Below are 14,745 nucleotides of genomic sequence, written 5' to 3'. Positions count from 1 at the left end.
TGTTTGGCATTGGTCCATGTACTTTGTAAAAATATTGGTATTGGTCCCTCTGTTAAATTTCTATTAAAAAAAAACACAAAACTAACGAAGTGCCACGTTGCCAAATCATTTCACACCACGTGGCACCAATATCAAAATTTTTACAAAGTGCAGGGACCAATACCAATATTTTTAAAAAGTGCGGGGACTAATACCAATAGTTTTGTATTTTTTTTTAATAGAAAGTTAACAGAGGGATCAATACCAATATTTTTACAAAGTGCAGGGACCAATTCCAAACAAAAAAAAGTGTAGGGACCAATGTCAAAATCTGATGAAAGTGCAGGGACTAAAGACATATTTAAGTTTTTTTTTTTATTAACTTAAAAATAAAGAAACAATTCAAAATTAAAACGACAAAAAATATTTGGGTTCACCTCTCCTTACCCTTTCACCCAAATTCGGATGAACCCTAATTTCCAATTTCTTCCCCAAATTTGGAATTCTCTCAATCCACATCAAACCCAATCGGTTGTTTCTAAAAACCTCCGTGTCGGAGACGGTACAGACGCCGTGTTCATCTTTAGCTTCAAGGGTAAGTCACATTCTTCCTTAAATTGCTATTGAAACCCTGATTTTTTTATTTCTTTGAAATCCGGATTTTGGTTACTAAGACAGATTTTGCTCTGTTTGGATTATGTTTTGGTTAACTAAAAATCATGCAAGTTTACTACTCATTTTCCTGGGTTTTCTGAAATGGGTTCTTGGGTTCTTAACGTGTAGTCTTGGGTTCTTTTTCATAGGGCAGTGGAGGTAGATGATCCAAGTTTACTCAAAAACAAATTTGGCCAATATTTTAACTTCAATTCCACTCAATATAATCGAAAGCACAATCTCCAAATTTAACTTAAAATACTATTTGTAAACTTTTATGGGTCATTTACAAACAATATAAGCTGTTGTATGGGTCAATTGATATGTTTGAATTTTTTGAGTAGAATTGAATCAAAGTTATTGTGTGGAATCGATTGATATGTTTCAATGTTCTTTTGATTGAGATGGGTTTCCATTCAAGAGTCTGACACCACTATAATGTTTTTTTTGTGATTTGAATCATTATTTGGCTATGGTGGCCTGATGGGCTTAATTTTGCGCACAGTTTTGATCCTACTGTTTGGTCCTATTGCGCTTCTTGTTACTTTATTATTTCACTTAAATAGGAAATACTGCTTGGAACTTAGAGATAATACTATTTGGTCCTTTGTCTCTCACCTTTAATTATTGATAATACTGTATAAGGCATTGGTTTTTCTCTCCACTTGTTGTTTTCTTCTTCTTCTAAAAAATCTCTGTCAAGTGATTGTTTAAACCTTCTTGCAGCAATTTTAAAAGCTTCATCTTCTTTCAATTAACATTCACAACAACAATGGATCTACTCAACCAATACTCCGACAACAACAACAGCGATCCAGGTTCACCAACTCAAAACCCTAATTCACCGGAAAATTCTCCAACCCGTCTCCTCCCATCCCGTTCTGCCGCCCCTAAAGTTGACGACACCATGCTCGCCCTAACCGTTGCCGACCCCAAAACCCTCTCCAAACCCATCGACCCAACTCAACACCTCGTCGCCTTCAACCCTACCTACGACCAACTCTGGGCCCCCATTCAAGGCCCATCTCACCCTTACGCTAAAGACGGTTTAGCCCAAGGTATGCGTAACCACAAACTTGGTTTCGTCGAAGACGCTAATATTGAACCTTTCCTCTTCGATGAACAGCATAACACCTTTTTAAAATTCGGTTACGCTGCTGATCCTTCTGCGTCGAATTACATCGGTGATTTCGATGCTTTGCAGAAGAATAACGCTGCTTCTGTTTACAATATCCCACACCGCGAACAGAAGAAGAGGAAAATTGAATCTCTTAAGAAGAAAGAAGAGAATGATGATGAAGAAGACAAAAATAACAACGACGAAGAGGGTGTTGAGATTGAGAATCCAGCTTCTGAGGCGTGGTTATTGAAGAATAAGAAGAGTCCTTGGGCTGGGAAGAAGGAGGGTTTACAAGGAGAGTTAACGGAAGATCAGAAGAAATATGCTGAGGAGCACGCCAAGAAGAAAGGCGAAGAAAAAAGTGGTTTTGGTGGTGAAAAAGTTGAGGCTGTTAAGGATAAGAGTACTTTTCATGGGAAAGAGGAAAGGGATTATCAAGGTAGGTCTTGGATTGCGCCTCCGAAAGATGCTAAGGCGAGTAATGATCATTGTTATATACCGAAGAGATTGGTGCATACTTGGAGTGGACATACGAAAGGGGTTTCTGCAATTAGGTTTTTCCCGAATTCAGGTCATTTGATTCTCTCGGCTGGTATGGATACTAAGGTTAAGATTTGGGATGTTTTCAATACTGGTAAATGTATGAGGACTTACATGGGTCATTCCAAAGCTGTTAGGGATATTTGTTTTACTAATGATGGAACAAAGTTTTTGAGTGCTGGTTATGATAAGAATATTAAGTATTGGGATACCGAAACGGGGCAGGTTATATCGACGTTCTCCACTGGGAAGATCCCTTATGTTGTGAAGCTTAACCCGGATGAGGATAAACAGAATGTTTTGTTGGCTGGTATGAGTGATAAGAAGATTGTTCAGTGGGATATGAATACAGGGCAGATAACTCAAGAGTATGATCAGCATTTGGGGGCTGTCAATACCATTACTTTTGTCGATAACAATAGGAGATTTGTTACTTCTAGTGATGACAAGTCCCTCAGGGTATGGGAGTATGGTATTCCCGTGGTTATAAAGTATATTAGTGAGCCACATATGCACTCTATGCCTTCCATTTCGCTTCACCCCAACGCGAATTGGCTCGCCGCGCAGAGCTTAGATAACCAGATTCTTATTTATAGCACAAGGGAGAAGTTTCAACTTAACAAAAAGAAGAGGTTTGCTGGACACATTGTTGCTGGATATGCTTGTCAGGTCAATTTTTCGCCGGATGGACGTTTTGTCATGTCGGGAGATGGTGAGGGTAAGTGTTGGTTCTGGGATTGGAAGAGTTGCAAAGTCTTTAGAACTCTCAAGTGTCACGAAGGCGTTACCATTGGTTGCCAGTGGCATCCTCTGGAACAGAGCAAAGTAGCGACGTGTGGCTGGGACGGGTTGATAAAGTACTGGTAAGTAAACTCTCATGCTGTGCCGTATATAATTAGAGTCTTATATAGTATGTTGTTCTTTGAAACATGCTTCACTGTCAGTTACTCATTGAATGCTAGTTTTTTGGTTACCATGTTGATAGAATTATGTGTATCGTTATTCAATTCAAGCTAATATAGGTCTCTAGTTTATTTAGCTCATAACACATCTCTTAGCTTCTTTAGATTGCATCAAATTATAGGATCATGATAGTCATCATTAGTTTATTGGTCCAACAGTCTAGCAGGAGAAATGTGAAGGTGTTTGAGTAGAGATCTGTGTAAAGTTTTATTTGGTGAAGTCGCCTGAGTCCTTAGACGATCTTCATAATGGCAACCTTTAGGGTGCGTTTGTTTCATGGATACACAATTTATTCTCAGGAATTATCTTTCCCTGGAATATAAAGGTGTGATTTTTATTCCTAGGAAAATATGAAAAAAGTGTTTGGTTAAATAGTTTTGTTCCTGGGAATTTTATTAAAAAAGAAACTGGGAATAATTGAAATGTGTTTGTATTGCAAAACTTGTTCCTGGGAATGAATGATGTAATTCCAATTTTACCCGTTTAATAAGAAATAGAAAACCAACTAATTAAACATGAACTGGAATAAGAAAATTCTACAAAGAAACATTCAAGGAAATCAATCAGCAAGTAACCACATGTAAATGATGTCAATACGATCCTTTCTGCATTATTATTTTTATGCATATGCTTTACGAAAATGGAGCCTAGTCCATGTAGACAATAAAGCAACTTATTCGTAATTATTTTTTTTTGGGTCAAGAACTTATACGTACTCTATTATTTATACACTAGTGATGCAATTGCATTTAGTATTAGAGAGTTTTCAATCACTTTATTGTCTCATTAACTAACATTAATTCAACAATATAAGGGATCCTCATCATTTCAGTATCTTAGTATGTTACGATGGTGAAATTAAAGGGTAATAATGGGTTTTCATTTCATCTCATGGGTTTATGGTTACCGGGAATAAAGTTTTCCCAACCCCATCTCATGGGAATAAAATTGAGGAGAACGTGGGTAAACATGGGTGTTTTTTTGTTCCTGGGAATTATTTATTCCTGAGCTTATTTTTTTGTTCCTATCTACCAAACAAAGGCATGTTTAGTTCCAACGTAAGAATCCTGGGAATATTTTTTTCAGAAGGGAAACAAACGCCCCCTTAGCTTTTAGGAAAACAATCCCTGTTATCTACAACCCTTTTCGACACTGGTGTAGGTATTGTCTCTTGTCTTCCTAACCCTTTATTCTCCATAGTCAATATGAGTGTGAAAGCCACTGTGCATGGATAACTTGTTTTAAGCTTGCTCTTATTCAAGTAAAGAATGTTCTATTTCTGCTGAATATTTTAACTTGGAATGAGAAGAGTTGCATGGCTATTTAACTCCTATCATGTGTATATTAAGGCGTTTAACATTCAATAAACTGCCATTTTCATCCACAACTTTGGCACACACTTTCACATTAATCTCTACACAAAGGAAACCTGAAAAATATGTCTCTGACCTGTGAATTTATTTGTTGCACTGGTCATGCCATTTTGGGGTCTTTGTTAGCAGTAAGTTGGCTATGTTGCCAGTAGCGGTGCAATCGTGCATGATAATAGGATAGTGGAGACGACATACACTGCGACCCCTTGTTCCTGCAACCTGTGTTCAGCAGGAACCGTATTTGCGGCCGCGAATCGCGATGAAATCGCAGCGCAGTCACTCTTTCCCGTTGGCCGTCTAGGGTTTGAGGGTGAAATCTCACAAATACCCATATTTTTAAACTGCTCTGTTTAATTTTAGGGTATTCTGGTCAATGCGCGTTTCTTTAAGGAGTTGTGTTATTTGAACAACCATTTGATTGACAACTTTTGGGACAACCATAATTTCACAAAGAAAAAGAGGTATTGGCACAAAAACCAAAGCAATAGCTCTGTTGTCAAAGCGGAAATGCGGCGTGGCGCGGCCACCCCAAAAATTGACTCGGCCCCCGCTTCATCCGCTTTCTCCAAACGCTCCGCGTTGGAGCACTGTGTCGTGCTTTGTTGTTTTTGGCCGCGCCGCGTTCGGCCGCTATTGACAACAGAGAGCAATAGAGAGAGAAAGTAAAAACATAATGTGAGTATGAGAGAGAAAGTTGTCAAAAAGTGGTTGTACAAATATCATTTCTCTGTTTTTAAGTTGCCCGTTTATTTATTTGTATTCGAGAACATATTTCTTCTGGTTACAAAAAATAGTTCTCCTTCATTGCGACACTTTGTTCTCCCTGTACTAAGCTTTGTTTCCCTGCGCAAAGCTACAAAGCTGTGTCTCCTTTTGCACAAAGTTACAAAGCTGTTCTTCTCTGTGTTGTTGTTGGTTTTCTTACCTTCTTCTGCATGTGAAGGAGACTGCTATGTTCTTCTCTGTTCTGTTGGTTTTCTTTGTTTTTCTCTGTTCAGTTAGTAGTTAAGGTATTAGGGTGTTTATTTTTAATGTTAGTAGCAAATGACCAAAATTAATTATAATTATCAAGTATGATTGCCCTTTAGTCTTCACAATAGTGGCTATCCACTATGCTAAGATTAACAAGATCGACAAGTAGCAAGACACATGCTTGTTTGGCACGTTTAATGCCACATGGACTAACACTCATTACTACTGATCAAGTCTTCAGAAAGGAATTGGGTTTGTATTTTTTAGATGCCAACTGGCATTAACATGGCATATTAGGCACCGTTGTTACCACTAATGGGGACCCTAAACAGAAGGACTACTGCAAAGGTCATTGGGTATATTTTTTGCATTTCTTTAATATAAGGACTACTGCAAAGGTCATTGCCAAGGTTTCAGATGAAAGTGGTGGTTAAATTATTTAATGTTCTAATGATACATTTGACATTTGGATAATTATTGGAATTAGGATGTGAATAATACATTTGCTTTTGGTTAGAAATGAACCCCTTTTTCTAAATCATGATAGCCATGGTGTCAAATTATTGAGTTAAATCATAGAATCCTTCAAGTTTATGATTTTAGGTATCAAAATTGGCTTAATTCACCCGCAATCGCTTTTATGTAAACTCAGGCAGTTTTGCTTTGACTCATATAGCTAAAGTAATGATAAGACTCCATAATGCACAGACATTAACCTCTTAGTTGTAGCACTCAACTCCAATCGCTTTTATGTTTTCTGGTTCATGATTACATAAGCAAACCTATGGTTGCAAGTTTGCAACATACCCAATAGGCCAACAAGATGATTGAATTCAACCATGTTGAGCTGAAGCCTATCACTACCAAGCTGAATCCAGTTCCTCATTGGATTTGTTCATTTTCATCCTTTTGAATGTGGCAGCCAGCTCCTCATGTTTAGTCTGGTCTAATCTGAAGCTGTGATCCCATCTTAGTTTAATTTATTGGTCGCTTACAGAGTTCAATTGACACCATGGCTATGCTTTATGATAGAACATTATGGCGTAATTTGATCCAGGTACCCACTTAGTGGGATTAAACTTGGTTGTTGTTGATGTTGTTGTTACAGAGTTTTAAAACTTAGCTATTGTGGTTTGCTTTAATATTAATTTAGATTGTATTTGTTTTGCACATAGTATTAAATTGTATTCAGCAATCAGGATAGGTAATGCTACCAACACCATTTGACTTTGAACTACTGCAAATATCCATAATTGCACTCAAAACAAAATGTGATTTGGACCAAATGTATGTATGAGGACATTTAGCCGTGTTCATGTTCATGCTCTTAGTTCAAGTTTCTGGATATAGATGTTTATTGACATCAATGTCTGTATGTTGGATCGCAGGGACTAGTTCTAGTCAATGATGCCTGTTGCTGGAACTAAGTAGCAGAAGCAGGGTAGACGAAACACCACTTGGCGACCAAAGGAGTAGCAACATAGTGAATTCACTTGTTGATTTGGTCTTCCTTGGCTCAATGGCATTAATTGAATATTATCATGAAATTTTTCTTACACTTTTCAAGATAGGGTCGCCAAGCATTACGTGCTAATTGCGTTGCTGTAGTACCATATCGGAGATTTTTTTGAAGATGTTTTAGTCTTTTGTATAATAGAACTTAAGTTAGATATTCACCAATTTGAAAAATTCCATTTCATGTTGCTGTTTAATTTAGCTTTGCAAGCGCATGTAAATAATTTTGTTGGGATTTTTGTCATTCAGTAAAGCAAAATCCAATTTATTATGCATGTGCTTATAATAATATTGTCATTGATTTTTATTTCTTTTTATCAAAAATTGTTTTTTTGTCAAGTATACTAGTGCCTAGAAATTCACCCTTAAGGTGAATAAGTGAGGCGTCCGAGGTTTGAACCCCAACCCCTACATATATTATGTAATGTCCTTATTAACCGAAAGAAGCTCACACATACTTTTATCAAAAGTTGATATTACTCATTTTAATCTCTAAAATGATTTGTTCACATAAAATGAATAATATCAGTTGTTGCTCATTTTAGAGGAGAATTGTCCAACACGTTTATGGTGAAATGATGTTTATGCCAATTATTTGGCAAAGAAAGGAAGGTATAAATCAAGTTGGGGAGTTGTGGAGGGACCCATAACTGGAGATTGTGGGTTGCGATTCTATTTCTATTGGTAGGGATGCTTCTATTAAATAATTAGTAGAGATCATTGCAGGGATGGAGCTTAACTGCTTCAATTATAGGGAAATAAAAAAGTAGCAAGCTTTCATTTTTTAAAGAGACAGAAAATAGATATGTACAAACACGTATCATCAGCAGAAGATTTTTCAGTATGTATAGCTAAAGGATCCTAATAAATGTCCAATAGATAAAGTTCGGTTTAGATATATTGTTGATTGTCTAATAATTTATAGTGTTTTTTTAGTCTCATTTGAAAAGCTACATGTTTTCTTTCCCGGTTTTTAAAATGTCATTTTCTATCACCGAAATCTAGTCTTAACTCTTAACCCATGACCCATCTCTAATGTTTAATAGGAGGACCACGACTTTTTATTTTTTTATGTGATGAAAGAGGACTGCAACTTATCTTTTCTTTTTTAAAATATTTTTTTAAAAAAGACAAAAATTATATATTTCAAAAGTTGGAAATGAACTCACTTTCCAAAGGAAGTCAAAAATATAATTTTGAAAAATTTTGGAAACTAAAAAATTATATAAACAATTTAATATATTTTTGGAGTACTTTATTCTTATATCAGTGACAATAATTGTTAGTTGAAGTAATCCATACCCCTCAGTCAGGGTCCTACCTTACCATGAAACCCTACAGCGAAGCTGGTGTTTATGAATTATGCCTCTTATTTGGCACAGAAAGGTATTAATTTAATCAAGTGGAGATTGGGACTTGCAGAGGGACATATCACATATAGGTGGAGCTTGTGTGTTGCGAAAGGTCTTCAAAGATGTAAAATACAATCATGTGTCAGCAGAATATTTTTCTTAATAAACAAAGGGGCTTGAAATAAAACCAATGTCTCATTCTACATTAGTTTGGTAGATCATCCATGCAGCATTTTAGTTTAGGTAAGAGGTAAAAAGCTCACCAACTCTGATCCGGTTCAGAAGATAAAATTTTCTTCTCGAGTCATAACATAAGTTGATAGCATAGCATTGAAACCATGATTTCAAAGAAACTTAAATGCACAATCAGAACTTAGAAGTTTTTGTGAGGGGAAGAAAAAAGAAGTATTGATATAAAGAAAGCATTGACCCCACGTCACCACAGTGAAGGAAAAATAATTATATACAAGTTTGTTAAGGATGTTTTCTCTGTTAATGCATCTTAAAATTATATATAATGCAGGAGAGCACTATCAAAAAGAACAAAAAAAAAAGAGTAATAAAAAAACTTGGCTACAACTCCATCAATGCATTGTATAAGTCCAAGACAATAAATTACCCATTTGTTATCATCTTTTCAATATAAAATGAGACTACACATGAATGCAGGAATAGATATCACCGGCAGCCATATCAAAACTTTTATAGCTCCCTCCAAGGCTCTCCCAGTTGGTAAAGATGCTACATTGGTGGTGTTTTTATATTCAAGGTTTTTCCACCATGGTGTTCTCTGCTCTGAAATTTAGTTCTACACAGCAACCCAAACTTAGAAATATGCCACATGATTAGGCTGCAATGCCAGGATCAATCACCTGATAGTAGTTCTTCCAAGAGATAATGCTCCGATTTCACTTTCAGTATTCTGCATCGTTGGTCACATCAGTTTGTCAATTAACATATTAACAATGAAATAATCAATAAGATTAGTCGGTTTATATTACATTCAAGTATATCTTCCCATACTAAATGATGTTATACGGACATAGCATTTAAAGATAAACTGATGAATTTGAAAGTAGGCATTTAAATTTGTCATTTGGTTATGTAGGTAATTGACATTTGATAAATCTCACACATGAGATATGTAAGACAAACTTTACGAGCAAGAGATAATATTTCTCGTATACCCGGTCTCTTTCATGAGACTAACATAAAATAAATAAAAATAAAACAGTGAATGGTACATCTTCATGAATGCAAAGCAACTTATAATTAAAAGTCTCTCAAACAACAAAAATAGACGAGAAAAGAAAATGATACTGCAGCCCTTCTAGAAAACTAGTGAAGTGAATTAATGTAACCTAATCACCAGACTCAAGTCATATTTCCAGGAATAAAAGACTAATATTCAAAAACCTAAACTGGCAGGGCCAGTGGACGGGACAAGATTTTTCTCCATCTTTTAATGAATAGTTTACCTGTGATTTAGGGGAAGGGAAAACATTCCAGAACCTAAGCGTTTCATCTCCAGCTCCAGTTACAATAGTCTGAAATAGTACTCATCACAATCAGGAATATAGCATAGATGATAAAAAAATATTTTCTTTGTCATTACATACTCAGTAATCTAGAATGAGGATTAGTGAAAGAACTAAAATACCTGTCCATCCGGAGAGATGGCAAGATAGAGAACCCTATAAGTATGGCCGGTAAGAGTCGCCAGCTGCATCAAAGGACAAAAAAATATGGTAAAACTTGTTTAACTTAGGTGATAACAAAAGACATACACTTTATCACAGAAGACACTTTGTACCTTTGACATAGTGGGGTATCTCCAAACAATTATCTGGTTCTGGGAGTAGCCATGTGTGCTTACTAGTTCATTGACATTTTTGGACCAGACAAGATTGCAAACCTGCAAAATATATAGATTAAAAATCATTTGATTTGTGTTAAGAAAGAGAAAGAGCAGAGAAGACCTATTTATCCTTCTCTCAATATGTGAAGGCAAATACCATATATTCTGAAACTTATGAACTGAAAAAGAACTTCAATAATCTAACTTTTGCAGTTATGAATGGTAACCAGCTAGAACTAGGATCTGCTTTAGTTTTATTTAGGATTTTTTTTACAACCTTTTAATAGAGTAAGAAAACTAGACTGGAGCCATTTTCCCAGTGATGTCTGAGTAACTACATATGATAAAGTAAGGAATGATTTCATAGCACCACATAAAATGCGTGTGTAAAGTGAGCAAAACATGAGAGGGGAAGGTGTTTGGGGGAAGTAGCATTCCCCCTTCCCTTCCAACAAATTAAATATAAGTTTTCTAGCAACTAGACAACAACTATATAAGGCCAACAACCAGCGGCGCCAAATTACAGCAAATTTTGAAATACAGTGCATTTGTATGAAAATATAAACCAGTTAAGAAGTACTCTTACCTGACTTCCAGTGTCCATACAGCTTAGGTGTGAGTTTGTGGTTGTATTCCAGAAACGAATACATCTATCTGCAGTTCCTCCTCCAGATGCAAGAAGTCCATGAAGATGAGGAGACCATGCAATAGCTTTAACAGCTGCTGTGTGCTCACAGTACTTGAGGACAGGCTGGGTTGAGTGTTGATTCCAAACAAACAACTGCAACAATATGAATTGAGTGAGTTTCAGTGCAGGAGAAGAAAAGAATAATAGTGCAGTTGGATACTTCAGATAAATCATTAAGTTTGTGATTGCATACTTTGTTGTCATTTCCTCCAGATGCCAACTCACGGTTATCATATGACCACTTCAGTCCACAAACCTTCGAAAAATAAAAAATCAAAATCAAAATCATGATGAATAGCATGTAAAGTGATGAAGCTAGGAAATAGAACTAAATCTAACCTCTGATTTGTGTCCTGACAGTTTACTAACAAAATCTTCTTGTGTGCGTATATCTCGTTGATAAATATTCTTATCCCGTCCACCAGAAGACAAAAGAGATGAACTCCAGGCCAAGGCACCGACACGTAACCGATGGCCCTCCATTGATCTTATCTTCTTGCATCTTGCTGCATCCCAAATCTACATGGATATAGTAAAAAACAAGGCATGAGTTAATTTGCAGCATAGAAACAGAGAGCATAAAGTTTCCCTAAAAAAAAGAATAAGTAGACTTCGCAAGTTCCAGGGATGCAATGGGAAAATAGACATATTTCATATTTTGATACCAGAGCAGTTAAGCAGAGATCAACTAAATACCAACTTTTCATGGGGAAGGCAGTCCAAAGGAATATTAAGATGGAAGTGATGCACTTTCTATATACCTATGGTAGAACGAAAACAGGGTAATCCTATATACACTCTTGAGGGAGAATGTGTATGGTTTATGGATCAGTTAAGATTCAATCAAGCAAGCAAATTAAGTGTTCTGCGTTAAAAGTCAAATATAGAGCCTGCCTAAAGAGTATAGACTATCTCAGTAGATAGCTATCAAGCTAGTACCAGTTGCCAAAACCAGATCCTAAGTTGCTTAGACCCGCTTTTATTAAAAGGCTGCATTTCCTAGATCTGGTAGAACCTCAGAGGTACTGAGTTGAGCTGACAGATTATACAAGTAATACAGAAACCGTCTCATTTTTTTTTTCTTCCAGCAAAAACAGTACAGAACCAATAAATTAATTAACTATTTCATTAAATGATTAGCTAACAGAAGCATGATTCATGCATCAGCTGGTTCGAGTGGTGAATTATCATAAAGACTCTGACTCTCTCCCCTCTTATCATATTGGTGTTTAAGATTGGTTCTAGTCCACATCAATTAGTATCGAAGTATTGACTACTAAATTTTTTTAACCCAATGGGTTTGACATCGAAACATGAGTGCCACATGGGTCATATGTGAGAGACATGCGCCACATGGGTTAATGGTGAAGCCTATACAAAGCAACATGTCCGAGAATCAAAACATAATTGAAACTTATAATCATGTGAATATTATAAAATTAAATGCCAGATGTGTTAGCTGGTATACGGTTCACCATTGACCCAAGTTTATAGTAACAGAACTTTGATGATCAAGAAGAGTAAAGAGTCATGAAGTTCAGATATAAACAATTAATATAGACATAATACACAACACGACACGACATTAATATAGACATAATACACAACACGACACGGCATTAATATTGACACAATGCACAACACGACACAGAATGAATATAGACATAATGCACAACACGACACGGCATTAATATAGACACAATGCACAACACGGCACAGAATGAATATAGACATAATGCACAACACGACACGACACGACACGACACGGCATTAATATAGACACAATGCACAACATGACATAGAATGAATATAGACATAATGCACAACACGACACAACACGGCACATCACGACAAATACACAGCAACACGACAAGAGCTCATCACGGCAAATACACGACAAGAGCTAATCAAGGAAAACTATCAAAACATATAATTGTATCAGTATACATAATTGCATAATCAAACATTAAATTCATTAAATATTATAATATACCCTTTTATATGCCTTATGTATGTTACGACATATATAGAAGGTATATAACTGTCTAAGAGTCTACCCAGGAACAGGAAGCTCCCTGTCATCAGGAAAAAGGCGTGCTTACCAAATAATTAGGGTTTCAGTATCAGTAATAGCAGTTAATCCACCACATTTAGAATGATAAAAATGGCTATAACACTTATTCAGAATGTAAGATAACACATGCTGTTATCATTCCAATGCCGTGTCCATCCCAAATGGGAAAAAGTATTCCTTTCAAATGGGAAATAGAAGAACAATATATGGAAGCAAAATAAAACAGACAAGGGAAAACCCAAGAAGAAAATCACAGCAAATAAAAAAAACGTAAAGAAACCTCTAATTGCCACAAATACAATCAAATACACTCATTAGGAAACCCTAATTTATGATCAACATTTAGCACATAAACTCTTACCTGAACTTTACCATTGTTAGTTCCAACAGCAAGATGAGTACCGCGTTGAGCCCAACCAACAGAACAAACACAATCATCAACCCCCAAATCACATAATTTAGTTACCTGCATAAACCATATCAAGATCAAATAAATCAATTAAAAAAACAAACTTTCAGGTTACAATCTTCCTAGCCAAACACCATCTAGCTCATAATCACATAAAAATTGAAAATTTTGAAATCAACCACATAAATCATATGATAAAAAACTCACCTTGCTGCTACAAGCATTCCAGAGATAAACACAGTTACCCAAACCAACAGCCAACACATTGTGTGAAGACCAATCTACCAGATTCAGATAAAAATCATCTTGCAAAGCAGGTGCATCCAAAACCTATATCAAAATCAAAACCCTAAATCAACAACATTCAAACAAAGATCAAAGAAAATAAAAAAAGATAAGTTTTTTTATGAAATTCACCTTATAAGGCGATCGAGGAACCTTCCTAGGAGCCTTAACCGGACTATGATTAATACCAGGAACAAAATCATCATCCATAAACGGCGAAAGCGAGTGCATGGACTGTCTCGTCTCCGTCTTATACCTAAAAATATTCCTATTCGGCAATGTCATCGACGGCGAGTCGGTTTTCTCCGGCGTAACCGGACCTGCAACATCCGGTCCAAACAACGCCGTTCTAAGAAGAGTCGTATAAGCGCTGGAACTATCATCGCGTCCTTCCGTCGGAGTATTGATATCAAACAAAGCGAATTTCGAAGCAGATCTACTCGGAATGAACCTATCGGAGTAGATTGTTCGAGAAGGTGAGGTGTAATGGTTGCTGTTGATCATACGGCTTACATGGCGGAGACTCTCCGGTGATGGCTCCGGCGGTGGAGAATTATCTCCGACGGTGGAAGTCGGTGGTGGATTTCGATTACCGGTTCCGTCCATGGCGGAGCTGTGTTAATTTTTCCCGGGAAAAAAATAACGCTGTAAAAGAATTTTCTCTTCAGTTTTTATATAAAAAAAAAAAAATTAATTAATTTTTTATTAAAAAAAATAACACTACTCGATAATTGTGCAGAGAGAAAGAAAGAGAGTTTCTTTGTTTCTCTTTCACAACACTGTTTCCTCACTCTTGCACCACCCAAGCTTCTTCTTATATACACACTTTTTTTTTTTTTTTTTTTTTTTTTCTCTCCTCAATCTTATGACAGAAGAAAAGAACAAATTGTTTTTTTGTCTTTTATTTTTTGTTTTCTAAAGCGTTTCACTTATGACTAAAGATAATGCTAAATCTAATATCTT

General features: G+C 36.2%; 2 protein-coding genes across 5 annotated transcripts; one reads left to right on the top strand and one right to left on the bottom strand.

Moving 5' to 3' along the window:
- The first annotated feature begins 372 nt into the window (after positions 1–372).
- On the top strand, positions 373–7,423 carry LOC25493639 (pre-mRNA-processing factor 17). Of its 4 annotated transcripts, none has more exons than XM_039833024.1 (4): positions 374–574; positions 783–792; positions 1,360–3,156; positions 6,990–7,423. In XM_039833024.1, the coding sequence occupies exons 1-4, from the start codon at positions 445–447 to the stop codon at positions 6,994–6,996; spliced, it is 1,944 nt and encodes a 647-aa protein (XP_039688958.1). In that variant the 5' UTR covers positions 374–444; the 3' UTR covers positions 6,997–7,423. The 4 variants fall into 4 exon arrangements, with proteins under 4 accessions (XP_039688959.1, XP_039688958.1, NP_001411959.1 ...); XM_039833026.1 differs by having other exon boundaries at positions 432–574; positions 788–792; XM_039833025.1 differs by lacking the exon at positions 6,990–7,423 and having other exon boundaries at positions 373–574; positions 1,360–3,160.
- Positions 7,424–8,853: 1,430 nt separating this feature from the next.
- On the bottom strand, positions 8,854–14,536 carry LOC25493638 (protein FIZZY-RELATED 1). The gene is made up of 10 exons (NM_001425031.1): positions 13,915–14,536; positions 13,705–13,827; positions 13,450–13,554; positions 11,354–11,533; positions 11,208–11,270; positions 10,913–11,107; positions 10,282–10,383; positions 10,129–10,191; positions 9,947–10,015; positions 8,854–9,390 (listed from the first exon to the last, which is right to left on the bottom strand). The coding sequence occupies exons 1-10, from the start codon at positions 14,386–14,388 to the stop codon at positions 9,337–9,339; spliced, it is 1,428 nt and encodes a 475-aa protein (NP_001411960.1). The 5' UTR covers positions 14,389–14,536; the 3' UTR covers positions 8,854–9,336.
- Between the last annotated feature and the right edge of the window lie 209 nt (positions 14,537–14,745).

Source organism: Medicago truncatula, chromosome 4 (assembly GCF_003473485.1).
Source record: "Medicago truncatula cultivar Jemalong A17 chromosome 4, MtrunA17r5.0-ANR, whole genome shotgun sequence".
Lineage (NCBI taxonomy): Eukaryota > Viridiplantae > Streptophyta > Magnoliopsida > Fabales > Fabaceae > Medicago > Medicago truncatula.
The sequence above is the reverse complement of the archived record's forward strand: the minus strand, read 5'-3'. Positions and strand labels throughout refer to the sequence as shown.